At 46.9% G+C, this 25167-nt stretch overlaps 1 protein-coding gene across 3 annotated transcripts in view; it reads left to right on the forward strand.

Annotated features, from left to right (window-relative positions):
* Positions 1 to 25167, forward strand: part of SLC25A21 (solute carrier family 25 member 21) — a 745004-nt gene that overhangs the window by 1643 nt on the left and 718194 nt on the right. For 2 of the 3 annotated variants that reach the window (XM_073608915.1, XM_073608914.1), the window contains exon 2: positions 24709 to 24825. In XM_073608915.1, the coding sequence (XP_073465016.1) occupies positions 24756 to 24825 (70 nt within the window). In that variant the 5' untranslated portion in view covers positions 24709 to 24755. Of the gene's footprint in view, positions 1 to 9771; positions 9798 to 24708; positions 24826 to 25167 lie in introns of those variants that run through there. The other variant, XM_073608916.1, reaches the window with a different exon arrangement.

Below are 25167 nucleotides of genomic sequence, written 5' to 3' on the forward strand. Positions count from 1 at the left end.
CCCATCCAGATGCTTAAATCAACGGCTCTTACATGCTGCGGGGGCCTTTGCGCCTGTGTGTAATGTGTACGATGAGCTTAACAATTTGCCGTCTGTGCCAATTTCAACATTTCTAACATACATGTTAAAATTGGAATACATTTATGACTGTTGCAATTTTTCATATTTGCAGAGCCATTTTATAAGTGAGCTCTGGTGATAGAATTATTTATTTATTTTTTTTTTTTAAAGATATTTTTATTAATTTTACAAATCAGTTGTACAAAACAAGCACAACAAACATCCACTTAATATGCTCGGTCAGTCATTGGTAAACAGTAATAACATGTAGCTCATATAAACAGAGACAGACATTGGTACATCTGCTAATATTAGCACGCAACTACTCATACAAGCAATTCGTCTGTATATAACGGTACCAATAATTTGCATAAATTATATACTATCCCGGCGCGACCTGTACATGCCCCAACTACATATCCTACAAGGTGAGGGTCAAAGGGCTAGCAAGCCATCTACCCCAAATTTTATGGAATGTTTTTGTCCGTTTCCTTATTTCGAAAGTAAGTTTATACAGTGGTATCACATCATTGATTAATTTTAGCCATAGGGACTTCAAGGGTGTTGATACACCCTTCCATGACATCAGGATGGTCTTTCTAACGTAAAAGTAGAGGATTCGTAGTAATCTTTTGGCCTGTGTTGGTAGTTGTAAATCTCCAAAGATCCCCAACAGGCCATTTTTTGGGTGGATGATATTGGGGAGGCCTAAAGCAGAGGAAATGAAGGAGCCTACTTCCACCCAGAAGTCCCAAACCACTGGACAGGTCCAGAAGCAGTGCATGAAATCAGCACTCCCTCCACAACCACGAAAGCATTCAGCGGAGGTCTTCAGCCCCATTTTGTGTAGTCTAGCCGGGGTAAGATGAGAATGGTGAAAAAATTTAATCTGTATAACTCTATCTCTAGATGAAATGACCGTGGCTTTATATGTGTCTCTGAATTCAGTCCAGTCTTCCTCAGTAAATGAGATGTCCATGGATGTCCATTTTTCCTGCGCTTTACTAAATCGGGGGTTAACGTCCGTCATTAGGGCCGCATAATAGGTAGAAATAAGCTTATTAGGGTCTGGTTGTCTTAGTAGTCTCTCTAGTGGGGGCAAATTAATGGGATTCTTTAGGGAGCCAAACTGAGCTCGTATAGCATGCCTAAGTTGATAATAGTGGAACAAATAAGAGCGTGGTAGGCCAAAGTCTAAGCTCAGTTGTTGAAAAGTCTTAAACCCTTGGGCATCATACAAATGACATAAGTATTTTATTCCCTTAGAGTGCCATCGCTGAGTGTCGGGCAATGAGTATAGTTCCTGCAAAGTAGGGTTGAACCACAGGGGATTATTTGGGGATGTGGACCAGGAATATTTAGAGATTTTTGTAATTATATATCGAAAAAGTAAAAGAGAAGTTGCTAGCATAGAGGTGCCTGGTCGACTTGGAACCCTACCTCTATAAACAATGTTATGTAGAGTTTCCATAGAAGACGCAATGGCTCCCTCAGTGGCAGTACATGCATTTGCCGGGACCGGACATAGCCAATCATGCACATGCACTAACTGTGATGCTAAGTAATAAAGAAAAAAATTTGGAAACGCCAACCCCGCCATATGTGATGGCAGCCTTAACGTCTCCAGTGCCACCCTGGGGGTCCCCCCACTCCACAGGAACGTTGTACAAATCGTATCTATCCTTTTAAAAATAGATTTGGGGATTTTGCAAGGGGAGTTAGCCAGCACGTATAGCAGTTTTGGTAAGTAGATCATTTTAAGTAGGCTTGCTCTTCCCATAAGATCTAGGGGCAAGTCCATCCACTGCTTAATTTGTTCCTGTAGTCTATTCAGTATGGGGTCTAAGTTATTAGTAATGTAGGTGGATAAAGGCGATTGTACCAATACCCCAAGGTATCGAAAGGAAGTTACTACCTGTAAGTTGGAGTCCGGGTGGATCTGGGAGATTGCTGCTGAATCCAAAGGGAACAGGCTGGATTTGTCCCAGTTCACCCGGAATTCAGAGAAATCTCCAAACCTATTAATCTCGGCCAACAGCGACCGAAGTGATGTATTAGTATCTGCCAGATACACCAAAGTGTCGTCTGCATACAATGAAATACGTTCCTCAATGGTAGCAATAGGCAGGCCTTTGATGGAAGGGGATGTACGAATTCGAGCCGCCAGCGGTTCCATAGCCAAGGCGAACAGAAGCGGGGATAAAGGACATCCCTGCCTCGTGCCCCTTGTAATGGAGAATGATTTAGTGATTGAGGAATTAACGCGCACTCGGGCTTGGGGGGATGTGTAAAGTAGTCTAATCCATGCCACCATGCGAGGACCGAAACCATACACCTGCAGCACACGAAAGAGATATGGCCATTCCACACTATCAAATGCTTTACATGTGTCCAAAGACACAATGGCACGGGTACGTGAACACTCATGAGGGTATTGCAGGTTATGGAATAGTCTGCGGATATTCATTCTTGTGGACCGACCAGGTATAAAACCCCCTTGGTCACTATTGACCAGGGACGTAACTACAGTATTTAAGCGGTTTGCAAGCACTTTTGCTAGGATCTTAACATCCACATTTATGAGGGATATTGGGCGGTATGATTCACATTTAAGTGGATCTTTGCGGGGTTTCAGCAGGAGCACGATCAAGGCCTCTCGCATGGTGGGGGGAAGGATACCAGCCTCCAAGGCCTTATTATATGTACGTAGCAGAAATGGGCACAGTAAATCTCTGAATACCATTCAGTGGGATAACCATCCAGCCCGGGAGTCTTGTGGGCTGGCATTTGAGCAATGGCTACTGCAATCTCTTCAACTGAGATGGGAGCGTCTAACATCTCCCTCCCCTCAGTGGAAATGGAGGGGAGAGATATGTCAGCAAGGTATTCGTTTAGCTGGGGTTCAGTGTACTCAGCTCTAGAAGTGTAAAGTTCTGTGTAGAAGTTTAAAAAAGTTTCCATAATATCCCCAGGGACCTCACTCATTTGGCCTGTCTTAGTATAGATACGAGGAATGGATACCGGAGGGCGATCAGGCCTTGTCAGATATGCTAGAAGGCGTCCAGCCTTGTTACCATGTTCAAATGATTTCTGTGCTGTGTGTAACAGTTTCTTTTTTGTAAGGTCTAACAGACGTATTTCATATTCCCTACGTTTCAATAGCCATGTTTCTCTTGTGTCTGGGGTCGGATCAGAGGTATATACAGATTCTGCCTGTACCATGGCAGTTTCAAGTTCCGCTGTATGCTGTTGGTTGTTTTTCCTCAAGACCCCAGTGATGGACATAAAGGTGCCCCTCAATGAGGCCTTGAAGGCCTCCCACTCAATAGAAGGGTCCACTGTCCCCACATTGTCCCTCCAGTATTCCTTAATACCTTGCCTACATGTTCCCTGTACCACCTCATCTTCCAGCCAATAAGAATTTAACCTCCAAATGGAGGGGGTAGATCCTGGAAGGATGGTGAGGTCCACAGAAAGGGGCGCATGGTCTGAAACCCCTCTAGGTAAATAGGAAGTTGCAGCGACAAAGGGGAGAGTGTCTGCTGGGGCGAAGGCCATATCGATTCGAGACATGGTGTGAAATTAGTCTGAATGACAAGAAAACTGACTATCATCTGGGTGTTTCCAGCGCCATAATTCAGTAAGGTCATAAACCTGCATCCAGTTCAAAAGGGAGGGAAAGGGTCTACCCCTACCCCCCAAGCGATCCATGGCTGGGTCCAGTACAGCATTAAAATCACCAATGTAAAGGAGAGGTCCGGGGGGTCTATCCAATAAGTACAGTGACAATTTCAATAGTACCTCTGCCGAAAAGGGCGGAGGAATATAACAATAGTAAACGTTATTGAGGAGATTTGTAGAGTAAGTACGACATATCTCCCATTTGGATCTGTCTTGACCTGTAAAGTTTCTGCTGGGAGGGATTTAGCCACTAAGATAGAAACTCCCCTAGAGTAATTTGTGTGCGTAGCATGATAACCCTGAGCCAGCCATGGACGCCTAAGGGCCCTCACCTTAGTGTCAGTTAGGTGGGTCTCCTGTAGACACACCACATGAGGACGACATTTCTTTAGGACTGAAAAAACGAGAGATCGTTTTTGGGGGGCATTCAAACCTCTAGTATTCCATGACACTATTTTTAAGGACCCTGACATTGTAAGACAAACAATATATCATGATCATAAGGACAAATAAGCACATATTTATCTAGTACCTCACAGGCCGCGCCAGGCCACATGCATTCAATGATATGTATAGCACATTTCAAATACCTATGTTTACTCGAGTCTGTATTGCCAGTATACAGGCCCGAGCAAGCCAATAAACCGTTCCGAGCAGCATCTATATAAATTGCAAAAAAGAAAAAAGAGGGAAAAAAACAAAAAAAAGTACAAAAGAGCACAAAAAAGTGCAAACCTTGTTTGAAAAACCCATAACCCCCACCCCGCTCGGCCATCCCCAACTTAGCGAGCCTTGGATCCCAAAACCCAAATAGACACCTCCTACCCCGTAAAAAAAGGGGAAAGGGAAGTGTTATTAAGGGTCCAACTATTCCGTGGTCACACCACTGTCTGGTGGGGAGGTAACGTGGAGATCAGTGTGGCTCCCAACTAACAGTAGAAAAAAATAAATAAATAAAGTTATGTCCTGATCCAGGATGTCTTTTCGGTATGTTTTATGGGAAGACCCAAAAAAAAAAAAAAAAGAAGAAAAACAAGAATAATGACAGGCCAAGCAGGAATGTTAAAGGTTGTTGCAGGATTATAGATCTTTCTTCTTTCTCTTCTCTCCTTTTCCCTTCATTATAAGACCTCAGGTATAGGTGAGTAGCCCCGTATGATGAGGTTGACATTTAGTGGATGGGGGACTGCATGGTTTCATCCATAAGGAGTTCAGCAGAGGGGAACATTAAACAGGGGAAGCTGTCAGTGACCTCTGCGCCTGTCTGCTGGCCCGTAGCGGTCGTTTAGCCAAGCCATGGCTTCTTTAGGGCTAGAGTAAAAGTGAGCTTTACCATCGAATATGATGCGGAGCTTGGCAGGAAACAGCATGGCATATTTCAATCCCTCCTCACGTAAACGACTCTTCACTGCTGAGAATGATATGCGCTGGCGCTGCACCTCAGCAGAGAAGTCAGGATAAATAGAGATATTGTTGCCGTTGTATTTAAGCGGACCTTTCTCTCTTGCTATTCGTAAAATGGCCACTTTATCCTGGAAATTGAGGATGCGAGCGATGATTGAACGTGGAGGTGCTCCCTCTGGGGGAGGACGTGGGGGTGTACGGTGTGCCCTCTCAATCACATATGAGAACGATGGCGCATCAGTGCCAAAGATATCTCTCAGCCAGGAGTATAAAAATTTTTCAGGGTGAGAGCCTTCCGCCCGTTCAGGGAATCCAACAAAACGTAAATTGTTCCTTCTAGAACGATTCTCCAAATCGTCAATTTTGGCGCGGAGAGCTGCTAGTTCCCCAGTATTATCTCTCACTTTAACAGTTAGGGGGTGCATAGTGTCCTCCACGGAACTAATACGTTCCTCCATATCCCCAGCCCTGTCACGGAGGTTTTGGACATCCTGCTTGAGGAGTGAGAAATCCATTCTCATGGATGCTATTTGAGTAGTGAGGGAGGCCTTACAATCTTGTATAGCCAGCATAATGGTGGTTAGGGTTGGTTCAGCAGGGGGATTCAGCTCACCATCATCATCAGTGGATTGCTGGGGGTCCTGAGTGGTCTGGGGGTCTTGTGATAACTGGGAGACAGTCTGTGTACGGAAGATAGCAGGAGTAGAAGCACTCACCCCACTAGCAGAGCTCCGGTCATCAGACAGATTCGCCTGCAGCGTGGCTGCCTGAGAGGCCTGTGTCCCGGCGCCATCTTGCCTCCGGAATCCCGCCAGACGGTCCGACGTAGATGGGGGCCAAGCCGGCCCGTATTTCACCATGGTAGCCAGCCTGCCTTGTGCCCACCACCGTGGGGAACAAATTGAGACCTTCGGAGAGGATATAGGACTCAGGATGCCTGTAGGATGGTTGTTGAGAGCCGGAGCGCTGTAACTATGCGGCCGCTCGCTCCACCATCAAGCCACGCCCCCGGTGATAGAATTATTGCTCTCACTCTGACATTCATTGCAATACCTCACATGCATGCGGGACCTACCTGTGGATTTGAGCGGGGGGGGGACAAGGGCGCTTTAAATTTCAAAACTTTTTTTTTTTTTTATTGTTTTATGCTTTCTCTTTACATTTTTTTTTTTTTTCCAACTTCATTGCAATCACAAGGCATGAACATCATCCCTTGTGATAGCTGGGGAGTGACAGGTACTCTTTATGGAGAGATCTGGGGTATTTTAGACCCCAGATCTCTCCTCTGCCTTCCAAGGCAGCTGAACAAACACAAATCAATTTTATCGTCTGCCTCCTTGACCGGTATCGATCAGGTAAACAAGGAACCAAAACCAGAAGTGACGTAATACATGTCAGTTCCGACTTCATTCATCTTAGAGGAGGGGGGAGGTACAGATGTTCCTCCTTCTCTTCTGTTTGCTGCTAACCCAACCCCTTACAGCTGTCCCAGGCTCCCTGATGGGACAGGAGAGCCCAGGAAAGGCAGCAGGACAGGGGGTGGGGGATCCTTCCAAGCCTTGTAAAAGTGATTGGGCAGCAGTATAACCATTCAATCATTGTTACCTAAAAGAGCATTGCCTGCTGAAAAAATTAAAAGTGGCCATACACTTCTATAAAAAATATATCTGAAAACAGCCATTTATAGTGACGCTAAACAATATTCTGTTTTTTCAGAAATAATCAATACATATCCACTACTTAAAGTAGAAATAAAGGCAAGCATGTTTTCCCTCTCAGTTCCATTTGCATGGAACATGCATGTTTGTTGCGGTCATATACACTGCTCTATGCACACTACTAATCTCATAGTACATAGTCTATAAGTCCAACTCAAGAGTGAGCAAGATAGGTTGGCTATGTTTCCACATACAGTGCAGGGCCGGATCTAGCCTGTCTGATGTGGGGGTGCAGTAAAAAATGTTAGGTGGGCAGAGGAGGCAAGGTCAGCCTGGCAGTGTATTAGAGTCAGTAGAGCAGTGTACAGGGGTCAGTAGTTTGCAGGGCAGTGTACAGGGGTTAGCAGGGCAACAGACAGTAGTCAGCAGGGCAGTGTGAACTGGGTCAGCAGGGCAGGGGAGTGTACAAGAGTCAGTAGGGTAGTGTACAGGCGGTCAGTAGGGCAGGTGACAGGGGTCTGCAGGGGAATGAACAGGGGGTCAGTACAGCAGAGCACAGGGGTCAGCAGGATGGAGAACAGGTGTTATCAGGGCAGAAGACCGGGGTTCAGCAGGGCACAGGACAGTAGTCAGAAGGCCAGTGTACAGGGATCAGGAGAACAGAGGGTCAGCAGGGCACAGTACAGGGGGTCAGCAGGGTTTGCTGGTAGAAGAGCTTCTCCCATCCCCAGACTGCACACAGCCTGGGCGCTCAGCCAATCTCTTCCTCCCCTACAGAACATAGCTGAGATCACATTCCCTTACAGACACAGGCTCGATCTGCACAGTGTGTACCTGGCTACTGCAGCTGCGCTGCCATTCCAATCTGGTAATTTCACAGGTCAGAACTGTAACATAGCAGCCAGCTATACACTGTGCAGACTGAGGCTGTCTGTAAGGGAATCTGATCTCAGCTATGTGCTGTGTGTGGGGGGGATCTGTTGAGTGCCCTGTGTGTAGTGCAGGCAGTACCTGGACAAGGTCACTTGGCACTTACGGCGAAGATGACTGTGTCTGCCTAAATCCCTCCCCATAAAAAGCGCTAATCAGCACACTCACCCCCTAAACATAAATTCCATCTGCAAGCCAAACATCGCCCCAAACAAAAATGCAAAAGGTCCTTTTCCTCCCTGGTTCGAATCCCCCCTTCCAGCACAAGTCTTTCTCCCCAATCCCACCTCTCAGCTCAAATACCACCTCTATTCCCACCTCCTAGCACAAATCTCTGTCACCCCCAAAAAAATTCACCCTTCCTAACACACATCTTCTTTGTTTGTTTTTCCTCATATTTCCCATCCTGGCACAAATTCCCCCCTCCTAGCCCAAATCCCCCCCCCCCTACAGTTCTCCCTGTTAGCCCAACTTCTTCCACCCCCTTTTGACACAAAATCCACCCCAATCACCCATCCCAGCACATATCCCCTCTCTCCAATCCTCCCCTGGGACTAATTCCTCCAAATTGCTCCTACTAGCACAACCCCCTCCAAATTATCCTTCCCAGCACTGATCTCCCCCTCCCTATCCAAATCCCCCCCCCCCCCCTCCAATTCCACCTTCCCAGCTCAAATCCCACCACAATCCCCCCCCCCAGCACAAATTTCCGTTACCCAATGTGCTGACATATTCCCCCCGCAGCCGAGGAGGAGCTGGCTGCATGGGACGGGGCAGGGGGCGGAGGAGGAGAACACGGGGGGCGGAGAAGGACACGGAGTGGCCGGAGGAGAACTGGGGGAGGGGGCGGAGAAGGACACGGAGTGGCCGGAGGAGAACAGGGGGAGGGGGTGGAGAAGGACATGAAGTGGCCGGAGGAGAACAGGGGGAGGGGGCGGAGAAGGACACGGAGTGGCCGGACGAGAACAGGGGGAGGGGGCGGAGAAGGACATGGAGTGGCCGGAGGAGAACAGGGGGAGGGGGTGGAGAAGGACACGGAGGGGGCCAGGGGAGGAGCACACAGAACAGCTGGGAATGATCGGTGTGGCGGGAAGGAGAGAAGTAGAAGCGTCTGTCAGCTAAAAAGCTATACAGGGAGATCGTTGTTCATAGCTGTCCTCCCCGCCGCACCGATCATTCCCGGGAGATCGTGAGGTGCTTGCAGGTGTGTGGGAGCCGCAGCAGAAATGCACCTCTTGGGAGACTTGGAATGTCTGAGATATTCATTTTGATCAATAGCAGTGCCTGATAAAACTTCTGCAAGGCTGTTTGACTTGCCAGTGTCAGAATTGGTTGACGGCTCACTAAATCGATCAAATGGTGGCTCTGTTATTCTTATTCAGCCTGGGTTTACACTAGAGCGATCTCAGAGATTGCATGTGATTCGCACCCGCACCGCAGGTGCCAATCACATGCGATGTCTCAGCAATGCGAGTTCAGCCATACAGTTGTATGGCTGAACTCGCATTGGATTTGCACAGAAAATAGTGCAGGGACTTGTTTTTCCCCGCACTAGAATCGTATTGCATGGGTGTTCTCACCAATGCGATCTCATTCCTGTGCGAGTTCACAGTTTGTACTGTGATCTGTGAACTAAACTGGGGACACCCGCAGCGGTTCGCACAAGGCCGTGTAAACTGCCTGTGGGAGAGGAGCGATGCAGGAATCGCGCTGGTTCCTGCATTGCACTAGTGTGAACCCAAGGTCAATGTGACTGTTTCAGTTGCATGGAATGATCAATTGAATGATATTAGTACATGTGGTGAGCTTAATCTGAAAGAAATCCTCAGTCTCTGTGCCATAGACATGGTGCTGGATGTACACAATACCAAACAATGATGTCTGATCATACTCTGTATTCCTTTGGTATGGAGATAATGTAATGTGTGGGTGGTAGGGGAGGTATGACCTGGGGCTGGGAATCATTCTGGATCCGGTTATAATTTAACAGACATTGCAGAGTACAGAGCTGTGTGCACTCCTGGAATACTCTGCCATTGTCTGTGCAGACTTCCAGGAGAGCTGGTAATACAAATCCTGCTGTACATGTCTTTTCTGCATTCACACCTGAGCGTAAAAACACGCAACACACTTGCAGTGCCATTATTTCCTAATGGCACCCTAAACACCGGCAGTAGTCCCACATTTTTTTTTTTTTTTTGTGTGACAAAACATGCGAAAAACGCAAAACGCGGTTGGTTCAGTGCCAAAAAAAGGTACTTAAGCTACTTTTGCAGTGTTTTGTCACACATCGGGAAGCCTGTGTTGTGTCCGTGTCACACAGGTGTGTATGGGGCCTTATAGAGACTTTCACTGGGGGGTGCATTAGCGGTGATGTGCCGCTAATTTTAGCGACGCCTTACCTCTGTAATAGTGGGTTTTCACAGCCGCTAGCGGGGCGCTTTTAACCCCCGCTAGCGGCCGAATAAAGGGTTAATAGCGCCTCCAAAGCGCCACTGCTGAGGCACTTTGCAGGCGCTTCGGCAGCGGTGCCCATTGATTTCAATGGCAGGAGTGGTGGAGGAGTGGTGTATTCACCGCTCCCGTCCCGCACCGCCCAAAAGATGCTGCTTGCAGGACTTTTTCTAACATCCTGCAAACGCACCGCTCCAGTGTAAAAGCACACTGGCTTTCAAACTGGGGCTGCAGGGGAGGCTTTTTTTAGGCACTTTACAGGCGCTATTTTTGGCCCTTTAGCGCCTGAAAAACGCCTCCAGTGTGTCACAATAGCTACAAAATCACTGGATGTTGTTTCGTTAGTGTCATGATTTTGTGTTTTCATCTTGTTCCATCTACTCCATACATGTTTTGGGAAGTGTTCAGGACTCACACTGATAATTATTATTTTTACATACATTTTTACTTGGTTGTGTGCAGAAAGTTTGGAGTTTAAAGGCTCGTTCATACCAGCCCCAAAGGGCAGCTCTTATGTTGCGTCTTTCAGACATGAGTTTATGCACGTTAGAAGTGTTTAAGTGTAAACTCCTTCTATTGGCTAGATCTTTCATTTATTCTAGCCACTAGAATAAATTTACATGCATGAGCTTGCATTTATGTGCATGTATACATGTTTAGGCACTTTTTATGTACGTTCACACGTTAATTGTGCTCTTAAATCGGAGCTCCACTTGTCTGCCTCCTCCACCCATCCGCTGCCACACTTGGCACCTTTTGTAGGGGGAGCAGGTACCTGAATTTGACCAAAAGTGAACCCCCCCCCCGCAGCCAGCCCATTCACAAAGCGCGGCACGCTTCGCACATGCACAGTAGGGAACGTGGCTGTGAAGCGAAAAGACAAGATGGTGGCGGCAGCACCCGATAGTGGATTGAAAAATCACCTTGGGTGAGGACACCGTGGGCTCCCTGGACAGGTAAGTGCCCAAATATTAAAACTCAGCAGCTACAGTATTTTTAGCTGCTGACTTTTTTAAATTTTTTTCTGAAGGAGCCTGGAGCTCTGCTTTAAGCTCCTCTCCAAACATAACTGTGTGGCATTTTTTTTTTCTTATGCCTCTAAACATTGCTCTTAAAATACAGATCTAAATGCCTGATATCCATCGCCACACAGTCTAACGCTGAACTGATTTTAAAGGCAGTGTTTTCTTTTTTTTTTGTTAATGAACCACTTCAGCCCCGGCAGGATTTATCCCCCTAATGACCAGAGCACTTTTTTACAATTTGGCACTGTGCTGCTTTCACTGCTAATTGCGCGGTCATGCAATGCTATACCCAAACTAAATTTGTGTCCTTTTTTCTCACAAATAGAGCTTTCTGTTGGTGGTGTTTGATCACTTCTGGGTTTTTTTTTTTTTTTTTTTTGCGATATAAAACGTTGAAATAGAATATGTACATAGTTGCCAACATTGTAAAAAAAAAATGTGGGACACTTTTGTGGCTGTAGGCGGAGCTGTCCAATAATTAGGGGGCGGGGCATTCACCAGCAGGCGTGGCCTATCAAAAACAGACAAGTGCGGCGCGCGAAGCGCGCCGCGCCGAAAAATGGGCGTGGTTTACGCGAAATTGTGGGCGTGGCTTAAATGGGCGTGGCTCTAGAGGGTGTGGTTAGAGTCTGAAATGAATGAGGGATGGAGAGGGGGGGAGAGGGGGAGAGAGAGGGAAATGACGGGACAGCAGCCCCAGATCCTACACAATAAAAATATGTGTATTCTAGAAAGTTTAACAATCAGCAGATAAAGATACTCCAAACACCTGGTGTTAATGCTTCAATCATCCCGGCACCATGGTTGTTATGGTGTCAGGATGATTGAAGCGCATTATTTCTATTATTACATTGTAATATAAAATGAAATCATTCAACTCACCATAATGCAGAATCAGTGGGATCCCTGAGCGTGTCACCTGCCACGTCGCCTGCCACCAGCCGTCCGTCCTTGCTTCAGATGTCCGAGCAGAGTCCGTCCTTGCATCAGGTGCCCCCAGCGGAGCCCCCCTCACACCAGGAGTCCCCGGCGGAGCCCCCCTCACATCAGAAGTCCCCAGCGGAGCTCCCCTCACATCAAGAGTCCCCAGCGGAGCTCCCCTCACATCAGGAGTCCCCGGCGGAGCTCCCCTCACATCAGGAGTCCCCGGCGGAGCTCCCCTCACATCAGGAGTCCCCGGCGGAGCTCCCCTCACATCAGGAGTCCCCGGCGGAGCTCCCCTCACATCAGGAGTCCCCGGCGGAGCTCCCCTCACATCAGGAGTCCCCGGCGGAGCTCCCCTCACATCAGGAGTCCCCGGCGGAGCTCCCCTCACATCAGGAGTCCCCGGCGGAGCTCCCCTCACATCAGGAGTCCCCGGCGGAGCTCCCCTCACATCAGGAGTCCCCGGCGGAGCTCCCCTCACATCAGGAGTCCCCGGCGGAGCTCCCCTCACATCAGGAGTCCCCGGCGGAGCTCCCCTCACATCAGGAGTCCCCGGCGGAGCTCCCCTCACATCAGGAGTCCCCGGCGGAGCCCCCCCTCACATCAGGAGTCCCCGGCGGAGCCCCCCCTCACATCAGGTGTCCCCGGCGGAGCCCCCCCTCACATCAGAAGTCCCCAGCGGAGCCCCCCTCACATCAGAAGTCCCCAGCGGAGCCCCCCTCACATCAGAAGTCCCCAGCGGAGCCCCCCTCACATCAGAAGTCCCCAGCGGAGCCCCCCTCACATCAGAAGTCCCCAGCGGAGCCCCCCTCACATCAGAAGTCCCCAGCGGAGCCCCCCTCACATCAGAAGTCCCCGGCGGAGCCCCCCCTCACATCAGAAGTCCCCGGCGGAGCCCCCCCTCACATCAGAAGTCCCCGGCGGAGCCCCCCCTCACATCAGGAGTCCGCGGCGGAGCCCCCCCTCACATCAGGAGTCCGCGGCGGAGCCCCCCCTCACATCAGGAGTCCCCGGCGGAGCCCCCCCTCACATCAGGAGTCCCCGGCGGAGCCCCCCCTCACATCAGGAGTCCCCGGCGGAGCCCCCCCTCACATCAGGAGTCCCCGGCGGAGCCCCCCCTCACATCAGGAGTCCCCGGCGGAGCCCCCCCTCACATCAGGAGTCCCCGGCGGAGCCCCCCCTCACATCAGGAGTCCCCGGCGGAGCCCCCCCTCACATCAGGAGTCCCCGGCGGAGCTCCCCCTCACATCAGGTGTCCCCAGTGCCCCCCCCCTCACATCAGGTGTCCCCAGTGCCCCCCCCCCTCACATCAGGTGTCCCCAGTGCCCCCCCCCTCACATCAGGTGTCCCCCCCTCACATCAGGTGTCCCCAGTGCCCCCCCCACTCACATCAGGTGTCCCCCCCTCACATCAGGTGTCCCCAGTGCCCCCCCCACTCACATCAGGTGTCCCCCACTCACATCAGGTGTCCCCAGTGCCCCCCCCACTCACATCAGGTGTCCCCAGTGCCCCCCCCCACTCACATCAGGTGTCCCCCCCTCACATCAGGTGTCCCCAGTGCCCTCCCCCCCTCACATCAGGTGTCCCCAGTGCCCCCCCCACTCACATCAGGTGTCCCCAGTGCCCCCCCCCTCACATCAGGTGTCCCCCCCTCACATCAGGTGTCCCCAGTGCCCCCCCCCACTCACATCAGGTGTCCCCAATGCCCCCCCCCACTCACATCAGGTGTCCCCTGTGCCCCCCCCCACTCACATCGTGTCCCACAGCGGTGCGCGCGCTCACCCCCCACCTAGAACCCCCGCCCCTTTCCATAACAGACTGGCAGCGGGGCGGGGGGTAGGCGGGCCGAGGCGGGGCGGGCCGAGGCGAGGCGGAGCGGAGCGGGCCGAGGCGGGGCGGGCCGAGGCAGGCCGAGGCGGAGCGGGGCAGGGGGTGGGCGGCGACGCAGAAGCCTCGTCTAGCCCCCCCCCCAGCCGTCTTCCTGAACTCCAACAAAATGGCGGCCGGCGGAGACAATGTCTCCGCCGGCCGCCGACCTCTAGCGGCGGCGGCGGCGGCGGCGGCGGTTTCAAAAACCGGAACCGAATTTTTCGGGACATTTCCCGGGACGCCACAAATCCGGGAATGAAGTCCAAGTCCCGGGAATGTCCCGGGAAATTCGGGACAGTTGGCAGCTATGTATGTAGTCATACATTTAGGCCAAAATGTTTTCAGCCACATGTCTTGGGTAAAGGGCAATACAAAACCCCTCCAAATTACCCCATTTTGGAAAGTAGACACCCTAAGGAATTTGCTGAGAGGCATGTTAAGCCCATTGAATGTTTTATTTTTTGTCAAAAGTGATTGAAAAATGACAAAAAACAAACAAAAACATTCTTACACATGTATTCTTACACATAGTTGTCACTGAAAAGATATATTGCTCACACATGCCTTTACCATGAGTATATGTGGGATTACAACCCAAAATACATTCTGCTGCTTCTCCTGAGTACGGGGATACCTCATGTGTGAGACTTTTTGGGAGCCTAGCCAGGTACAGGGCCCTGAAAAACAATCACCTCCTTCAGGATTTCTAAGGGCATACAGTTTTTATTTCACTCCTCACTTCCTAATACAGTTTTTTGGAGGCCCTGAAGTGTCAAGATAGCACAAACCCCCCCAAATGACCCCATTTTGTAAACTTGACACTCCAAGCTATATGCTGAGAGGCATGTTGAGTATTTTGCAGATCTCGCTTTTTGTCACAAAGTATTGAAAGAATTAAAAAGAAAAAAAGATTTCCTTTTTCTTTCTTCATTTTCAAAAACAAATGAGAGCTGCAAAATACTCACCCTGCCTCTTAGCAAATACTTTGGGGTGTCTACTTTCCAAAATGGAGTAATTGTGCTATCTAGGCATTTAATGCCTCCGAAACTGTGATAGGTAGTGATGAGTGAAATAAAAAATGTATGCCCTTAGAAATCCTGAAGGTGGTGATTGGTTTTCGGGCCGTTTACAAGACTAGGCTCCCAAAAAGTCTCACGCATATACCCATGGCATATTTAAGCAATAAATATTGTGTAAAAAAAAATAAATAAATAAATAAAAACATGTGGCAAAATATAAATTATTTCATGGACTCAACATGTCTCTCAGCAAATAGCTTGGGGTGTCTACTTTACAAAAAGGGGTCACGGGGGTGGGGTGTTTGAACTGTCCTGGCATTTGATGCCAACATTAGAGTCCTTTCTGACACTTTTTGTTTACATGAAAAAATAATTGTATTTTGCTAGGAAATTAATTTGAACCTCCAAACATTATATATATATATATATATATATATATATATATATATATATATATATATATATATATATATATATATATATATATATATATATATATATATATATAATATATTTTTTATAGCAGAGGCCCTGCAGAATAAAATGGTGGGTGTTGCAATTCTTTTTTTCACAAAGTATTTGCGCAGCAATTTTTCAAAAGCTAATTTTTGGGGAAAAAAACACTTTTTTGAATTTTCATGCACAAAAACTCACTATATTGCCCAAATGCTTGGTGAAATATAAAGAATTATCTTATGCCAAGTACATAGATACCAAACACGACATGCTTTAAAAGCGGCAACAAACTATATACTACTGTAAAAGCCTTTACAGGTTACCACTTTAGATTTACAGAGGTCTACTGCTAGATCTGACGTTCGCGGTGATACCTCACATGCAATTAATGTTTACATACAACACTTATTTAGTTTTCCCTATCACGATATCACTATTCACTGAACACACTAATAGTCATTGATACACTATTCCCATATTTATAACATACTCATTTATTCATTTAAAGATCATATCTTTTGTTACGCAGATTTTTATGTTATTGCACACTGTGCTTTCCCACTGTTGTCAATACAGAGTTCTTTACTGACGTCACTAGGTTGACCGTTACCAGAATGAGGCTTGACTTAATGTTTACTTTCAGCCGCCCATGTGATGGGGAGTCACGTGCTCTCGCCCCGTTCGACGTGGTGATGCACGCTCCACTGATAGGTGGATACACACCAAAACGAGGCTTGAACCGCTGTTTACCTATAGCGGTCCATGTGAAGGGAAGTGACGCGTGCTCATCCCGTCTGAACGGGTGACGCGCATCCGGCATCTCGTTCTTCCCTATCTCGGACCACACTCTCCACTATGATATGGAGAGTGGTAACAACTGTTTTATATTGGGAATATCCTCACCAGGAAGTGGTCTTTATTCTTACTTTGTCCCTACACTCATAATTTTATTACACCTTATAACAACATCTCAGTATAATGCTGGAACGCATATACACACACCCAACTGAGGCGTGGAACGCACGCGGGTCCGCCACCTTGGCTAAACCCGGAAGTGCCTTGGAAATCTAGACACGAGCTGTATCCTCATAAAGGGGGCTTAGATATCTATATTAAGGGGTATGGCAGCAGTGAGTGAGCACCCCAGAAGAAGTCTTTTAAGACGAAACGCGTCGGGAGACTCCACTGCCTGCCATAATTTTTATTTGAATCGCTTTTTTTACTACCGAAATGTAAGTTGTTTACTTATTTTAATAAATCTGTTTTTCCAAACGGTATTATGCTATGTGGCCCCCCTTCTTTATTCTTATATGGACTATCCATCTGAGATGACTCGTGGGAAGGTTTGCCATTCACTTTAAGTTCCGTCAGAAGTGTGGACATGTCCTGAAGCTTTGCTACCATCCAGTCGTGAGGTTCCCCCTTTTGATTACCCATTGGGGTTACAAGCTTGATTGACTCATTGAACGTACGTTCCTATGAGTTCAATCCTTCTGGTAAGCCTTCATTTTGTCCTTATGTGGAGGGTCCATCACACTTTTGCATGTGTTATCCACGTGGTGAATAAGGAACTATACATACCTTTGGACTAACATCAGTCCTTTTCAGCTTTTAAAACATCTGAAGAACATCAGAGACTTTATTTGTTTATTTGTCAAGCTACTACATTTTGTAACTTCTGCTGTTTGACATAGACGTTTTTCTTTATTCTTATATCTTTATAAGTTTTTTAAACCCACAGCACTACACTTGTATATGCATTTGAAATCTTGACAAAATCCTTATTTGTTGTGTGAGCTGCTTTCTCGTTGGGTAAGCGCAGGGTTACACTCTTGTCTTTTCTGGTTTATATACAACACGAGACCAGCGCTTGCTTTTACCTTTGCACGGGGGCACAGGGGTGCTTTAATTTTATTTATTTTTTCACTTGATTGAATGCAGAAAGTTTGGAGTTTAAAGGCTCATTCACACCAGCCCCAAAGGGCAGCTCTTATGTTGCATTTTTCAGACTTGCGTTTAACTGTAAACTCATTCTATTGGATAGATCTTTCATTTACTCTAGCCACTAGAATAAATGTACATGCATCAGCTTGCATTTATGTGCATGTATACATGTTTAGGTACGTTTTATGTGCGTTCACATGTAAATTGCGCTCTTAAATCGGAGCTCCACTTGTCTTGTCTGTCTCCACTAAATCTATCACTTTAGAATTACAGAGGAGGTCTACTGCTAGAATTACTGCCCTCAATCTGACGTTCGCAGTGATACCTTACATGCAATTGATGTTTACATATGACACGAGACCGGCGCTTTCGTTCACCTTTGCGCGCGTGCATGGGGGGGGACAGGGGTGCTTTCATTTTTTTTTTTTTTTTATTGTTCTCACAGGGAATTTAAATATCCCCTATGATAGCAATATGTAGTGACAGGTACTCCTTCCCTTGGTCCTCCAGTTGGCTCTATGGTCAGCTGGAGGAACCACCAGCTGCATTCCCGGGTTCCCCGGTGGGACAGGAGAGGCCAAGAAAACCATGGAAGACGGCAGGAGGGGGACGTTTCCTCCCACTGCTTGTAAAAGCAGTTTAGCGGTTAATTAGCCGCTAGGATTGCTTTTACATGAAAGCGGACCGGCGGCTGAAAAAAAAAAAAAACTATACCAAGATGATACCTAAACCTGCAGGCATCATTCTGGTATAACCACTTAAAGTCCAGCAACATACCAGTATGTTGCTGGTCCTATGTGCCCAAATATATTGTAATGTTCTTTTTTTTTTTTCATGCAGCCTGTGGGTTAAAAGAAAAAAGAGAACCTAACAGATTCCTCCATTCACATCGATTGATGTGGATGAAGAAATCTCTGCCAAGAAAAGTAAATATATGCCAAAGCTTAGGGGCAGTTCGCCAATAATGGCCAATGTCCTGCCCCTATGCTTCGGCATATATGCTCTTTTTTTTAATTGTGGTGGTGAAATCACCTCCTACAGGGCTGGAGTTGCTGATTTACGTATCGTGAGAGTAAACCCTGTTGTTGTCAAAATAAATAAATCAGTGCTGCAGCTGAATGGCGTACCTGCAAAGCAAACAATTGACAATAACACTAAATCACAGTATCAATAAAACATTAAATCAATAAAACAACTTTTTTTTTTTTTTACTGCAATCTGTGCCAAAGAGAGTAAAAAGATATATTTCGAAGCATAGGGGCAATCCGCCCCTAATGTCTGCCCCTGCCCCCATACTTCCTCATATATGCTCTTTTTTTTTTTTTTAACTGTGGTGGTTGAAATCACCTCCTACAGCGCTGTATTCACAGATTAAGGTATCGTGAGAGCAAGCCCTGTTGCTGTAAAAAAAAAAATAAACCCGTGTTGCAGCTGAATAGCGTAACTGCAAAGCAAATAATGGTTAACAATAAAACACAGTAACATTACAGTGTAACAGTAGGACATACCGGCAAAGCAAACTCTATAAAACATAGTAACAATAAAACATTACAGTTAAGCATAACATACAGTAAAACAGAGCAGAACAATAGAGAGAGAACAATAAAACGCCAACTTTGTTTTTTTATCTATTTATTTTTTATACTTTTTGTAACTATAAACTTTCCAGCTTAGGTTCTCTCAGTTCGTCCAGACACTTTGTATAGCACATAAGCGTTGAACAGAGCCAATTGGGATAAGTATACAGACACTTTTTTATACCAGTGTTTGGCCTTACAGGCAATTGGGTATGGTGCCATCATCTGGTCGTTGGAAGTCCACCCCTCCCTTTTATAAGGTTGTATTCGTGGACACAGAGAGGCTTCTCCACAAAACCAGTTGCCGTAAGAATCTGGACTGCCGTGTCTGCATGAATAGAAGACAGAAGTAAAACATTCTGTTTGTCCTTCCATCTCACAGCAAGCAATTAGTTGGACCTCAAGCAGGCTCTCTTCTCCCCGTCTAAGTCGGGCATCTACAAGCCGTTGGGGGAAGCCCCGACGATTAGATAGCACGGTGCCACATGCGTCAATTCCTTATTGATAGAGGTGTCTAAAAAGTGGCACGCTTGTATAAAAGGTACCCCTTTCGGAATAAGGATGACATCAAGCCCCAAACAATCTTGCCGCTGCTTCCTATGTAGCCTGGGGAGTCACGGGGCTCCACGCTTTTATCTTTTCCCTCGTAAACCAGGAAACTATATGTATAGCCTGTGGCCCTGTCACAGAGCTTATACATCTTGACCTCATATCTGGCGCGCTTGCTGGGGAGAAACTGTTTGAACACAAGGTGGTCAGAAAACGTAATCAGGGACTCATCAATGCAGTCATCTTGATCAGGAATAAACGAGGCTGCAAATTGTTGTTTGAAGCAGTTTACAAGGGGCCAAATTTTGTGGAGCCGATCATATTCGGGGTCACCCCGAGGGTGACAGAGTTCATTGTCACTGAAATGTATGAACCACAAGATTTGCTCGTATCAATTCCTGGTCATGAAAGCAGAGAACACAGGCATATGATGAATTGGGTCAGTGGACCAATATGACCGCAACTCACTCTTTTTAGTAATGCCCATGAGGAGGGATAGGCCCAGAAAGGTCTTAAATTTGGGAACTGTTGTAGGTTTCCAGCCAAATTCTCTGGCAAGGGTCAAATTTGAATTTGCCGCGATAAATTGACCAGCGTATAAATTGCTTTGGTCCACGATAGATCTGTATAGATCTTCCATGGAAAACAGCTTGTAAAAGTACTAAAATCCGCTGAATTCCAGGTTGGCCAGTGAATGGGGGAAGTACAGGCACTGCAGAAGTGGTGGGCTACCAATCAGGATTTGCAAACGCAGTGGGAAAGGCACTATGGGCTCTACGGCCTGTCTTTGAATTCTTGGTGGCTGCGGGGCACTACTTGTGCTAGCCACCGCACCAGCTTGAACTGCACTTATGGGACTCGCCGCGTCACCAAGTGTTAGCTGCAGTGCTGGTTTGTCTATGACATTCTAGGCCACTGGTGCTTGCCAGTTCACCAAAAGGTTGGCCGGCACTAATATGGGGTCGGGTACGCTTGACCTTAGCAGGGACTACTACTTTGGCGTCACAGCTATCTGTCAGGGTGCCGTTGCTCTTTATAGGCTCATATTGTGATTCTGACAGTAAGGCTTTCTCTGTGCTCTCATCTGTAATGCTCAGTATCCTGTAGGCCTCTTCACTAGTGTACCTTTCGTTTGACGTTTTGGCCACTAAATTTAGAGGTACAGCTAGTGAGACTCACAGGTAAAAAAGCACCTGCCTGTCAGACTGCATGAATCGCTTTAAAAAAAAAAAAAAAAAAATACTGTTAGCGTTAGCAGGGGTCAGGTGTGACTCTGCTAATGCTGCAGTTTTGTGTGCTGTGTTTTGTAAAGTGATAGTGATCTATTGATACTGGACAGAGGGGCTAAACGCAGGTGTCTGTGCTGATCTTGTTAATGCCACGTTTTTGGGGACACTAGTATAGATCTGATCAGATCACAGATATTGATCTGTTCAAACACTGTTCCAGTAAGGGAGGTGTATGGTGTGTGTGTGTTAGTGCTACTGGCAATCAAAGGGTTCAAATCTGATGCTGTCTGGGATTGACGCTGACACTATTGCTCACACCTAACTGATGTCACCTGTGACACTAATGCGGTGATCAGAACATAGATATGTACACTATACTAATGACACAGTGACAGGGAATGAAAGGGTTAACTGGGGAGCGATAAGGGGGTTAAACCTTTAATTAAGAAATATACGGCAGGTACCCTGACGCTGTACAAGACCGACAGTGACTCTAACTAGCGTCACCCGTGACACTAAATACAGTGATCAGAAAAAAGATCTGTATAAATCCAGTGGTCTCAAAGTACTGGCCCGCGGGCCATTTGCGGCCCGCGGACTGGTTATAAATGGCCCGCAGGCAGGCCGATCCTGGACGGTTTTGCACTGCAGAGGGGAAAGCACCGAGGAGCTTTGTCTCAGTCTCCATGTCCTCTCTGCTGCACGCTGCTGCAGCCCAGAGAGAGAACAGAGCGGAGGAAGGATCCACCCATCGCCCCGCCCACCTAGGCACTGGTGATCAATCAGAGCCCCGGATCCAGGGTCCTGCTGCCACCTCAGGGCGGGAGATTGTGTCCTTCTCTGGGTGCCCTGTGTTGAAGCCAGGAGCTGATTTGAGGAGAGGTGAGTGAGCCATCACACTGAGGCAAGGCCTTAGTGGGGTGACTTGGGTAGAAATCTGTGTGGGGGGGGTATTTGTGCAGTGTGGGGGTATTTATAAAGTGTGGGGGGCAATGCTGGGTTTAATAATGCGTTTTGCTGACATCCGTGCTGGGTTTAATAATGCGTTTTGCTGAGACCAGTGCTGGGTTTAATAATGCGTTTTGCTGAGACCAATGCTGGGTTTAATAATGCATTTTGCTGAGACCAATGCTGGGTTTAATAATGCATTTTGCTGACATCAGTGCTGGGTTTAATAATGCGTTTTGCTGACATCAGTGCTGGGTTTAATAATGCGTTTTGCTGACATCAGTGCTGGGTTTAATAATGCGTCTGCTGTTTGGGTCTCAACTGCTAACTCACTTAAAGCAAACTTGGCTCATCTAACACAGAGCAAACACTGCCAAGCATCTGGCAGTAAGCAGTGACTGGTAGCAAGCAGTAACTACAACTGTATATAGTTTATTGTTTTTGAAATTTGAAAGTTTGCATGCGGCCCCCATGGGATATGAAGACTTGTCATGTGGCCCTCAGGCAATTTGAGTTTGAGACCCCTGGTATAAATACTTACCCGATTCCATGCTCCTTTGGCAACCGGCGCTCTCTTTCCATGTCCAGCGCTCCAGGTTGTTGCTGGGCTCCCAGAATCCTCCAATAAGATACAGGACTACATTATATGTGATGTTCAAAATCTGCAATCGTTCGACCAGCAAGCAGCTTTGGAGGGCTGATTGCATGTATAGTGGAAAGCACATTGGAAAGCAGCCTGGAGTTGGGCTATAAGGCCTAGTTCACACTGATGCGACAATAGCTCCCACTTTGGAGCACTTTTTGCATCAGAAGTCAGACCCCATTTAGTGCAATAGAACCGTTCTTATCGGTGCAACTCAGAAAAAGGTTCCTGCACTACTCTTGGTCTCACGGTGAGAAGCTGCAATTCCACTATTGATCTTATACATCAGGCATATGCAATTAGTGGACCTCCAGCTGTTGCAAAACTACTAAAACTAAGTCCCATCATGCCTCTGCCTCTGGGTGTCATGCTTGTGGCTGTCAGAGTCTTGCAATGCCTCATGGGACTTGTAGTTCTGCAACAGCTGGAGGTCCGCTAATTGCATATCCCTGTTATACATCCTTTTTGTGTGCAACAACAACATCCAGACGGCTCCCCCGTGTGGTGGAGAACCATAAAGACACAAGAGTTGCCGGCCTGACCACTACAGATGAGGAGTGGAACTATCCCTAATAGTGACCATTCTCCAGCCAACCGTAACCCTGTGGCATTTGGTCCACATAAGCCTGATTGACCCACTACCAAGTGCTAAGTGGGTCCACTATATCTGATAAGAGTACCCACCTTACTCCTCTTACAGAGGATTTCTTCACAACTGCACAGTTATTTGCACATTTTTTGTGTTGTCCGTGTCCAATTGAAGATTTGCTATCAAGCATGGGATGGACATACCTTTGAATTTTCATTAATTTGTCAGTCCCCTTCAGTGAACATTGGACTTTTCATGTGTTTATCGCTATTTTATAGGACATCACTGTTCATTGTTTTTCTCATGTAGCGCTACTGTCAGAAACCATGAACCAGACCGAGACAGAAGTACAGTAAAATCACACTTGTTTATTAATAAAAAGGTAAATAGAGTAAGCGTAGTCAAAGCATAGCCAGAGTCCAGTAACCGGATCGTGTAGTCAGCCAACCCAGAGTTCAGTAACCAGATCAGGTAATCAGCCAGGCCAGAAGTCAGGGATCCAAGTAGAGGAACAACAAGCAGGATAAGGAGCCAGAAGGGATGTCAGCAAAGCCAATCTTTAAACAGGAACGCAGGAGATGGTTTCTTGTGATGTGACCAGGGCGAAGGCAGGAATGAAGTGAGCTGGAGATCTTTAAGTAGGCGGGACTGACGAGCAGATCCACAACAGCTGGTTAACTGTGGAGAGAGATGAGAGCTGGCAATTAGCCGACAGCTGAGCAGCCAGCTCAGAGAAAGAAGGGCTGAGCCAGCCCTGACAGCTACATTGTATATATTTTTGACTTTGTTTGAGTGTTTGCTGCTTTTTGTTGTTTCTTGACACTATTGTGGTTTAACGCAGTAATTTCACCTTTATTTGCTCAAAGGAGTATTGTCGTCATAAAGATTGTAAGCTCCATGGGCAGAGCCCTCTTATTCCTTATGTATTGAACTGTATTGCTTTTGTACGGTCTCCCTTTTTTTATTGTAAAGCGCTGCGCAAACTGTTGGCGCTGTAAAAATCCTGTAATATGATAATGAAGGGGTTAAAGTAGAACTAAAGACGAAATGTTATTTAAATTTTGCATAGAGTAAAGGAAGGGTAACCTCTGTCTTATTATTATTTTTTTTTTTTGCCTACAGTGTCCTATTGGGGAGATTTCCCTTCACTTCCTATCCCATAGCCAACACAGGAAGTGAGAGAATCCATGGGTTACCAGATCTAGTGTCCCCATTAGAAGATTTCTCTTTTATTCCTGTTTTGGTGACAACCCAAAGTTTGGGATTTTCTTTCACTTTCAGTGATGGCAAAGCCCCTTCCTTTTTTTTTTTTTTTTTTTTTGTACTGAGTGGATACCGAGTGGATGTACTGAGACCCTACGTCAAGTTTTATTTGCTGTCTATTCATTCCACTATTTGTAGTGGTGACCATTGTCACCAAGAGAGAAAGTGAGGGGAAAGCCACAATGTTTTGGTTTACCCCAGAACATGAGCTAAGAGAATCTTTCATTGAGGACATCTGTTTTAGGAGCAGTTATCTAAGAGGGGAATTCCTCTCACTTTGAGAGATTTCCTAGAACTCCCAGTTCACATCTCTGGGACAGGAAATAAAGTAAAATTTTCCTGATGGTAGATGCCAACAAAAAAAAAAACTGTCATTGGAGTTAACCCTTCCCGACATCCAAAATACAAAAAAGCTTTGGCTATACACTTTAAATGAAGTTCCATGTATCCTGTACTGATTTACCCAGGTGTCTTTCTATTTCCCAGCTCCAGCCAGTGAACTTCATAGCGGTTCACATCGGTCTTTGCCAATCATGCCTGCAGAGCACAAAGTCAGTTTCTGGACAGAGGCCTCTCAGCAAGTTTTGGCTGGAGGATCAGCAGGTAAGTGACGATTTTCTAATCATTGATGACTACTGGAGCAAGCTTCTCTTTCTGTATAAATTCCATTTACCTAATCAGATTTTGGCTCTGATTCTGAATAAAACAAAGTGTGTTCTGCACTACAGGGCAGCATATTGGACACGTTTCATACTATCTGGACCCCAGGTTCACATGTCTCTCTTGTCTAGCGGCCTCTCTTTCTCACACAACCCCCCCCCCCCCCCCCCCCCTTCCTTACTCTTATCTTCTTATTTTTACTTATCATCTCTCTGCCCCTTTCCTTCTCTTTCTCTTGCAACCTCTAAAAATACTAGAGGTGAATGGAAATTTTGGTGCAGAATG

Source organism: Aquarana catesbeiana, linkage group LG13 (assembly GCF_042186555.1).
Source record: "Aquarana catesbeiana isolate 2022-GZ linkage group LG13, ASM4218655v1, whole genome shotgun sequence".
Taxonomy (NCBI): Eukaryota; Metazoa; Chordata; class Amphibia; order Anura; family Ranidae; genus Aquarana; species Aquarana catesbeiana.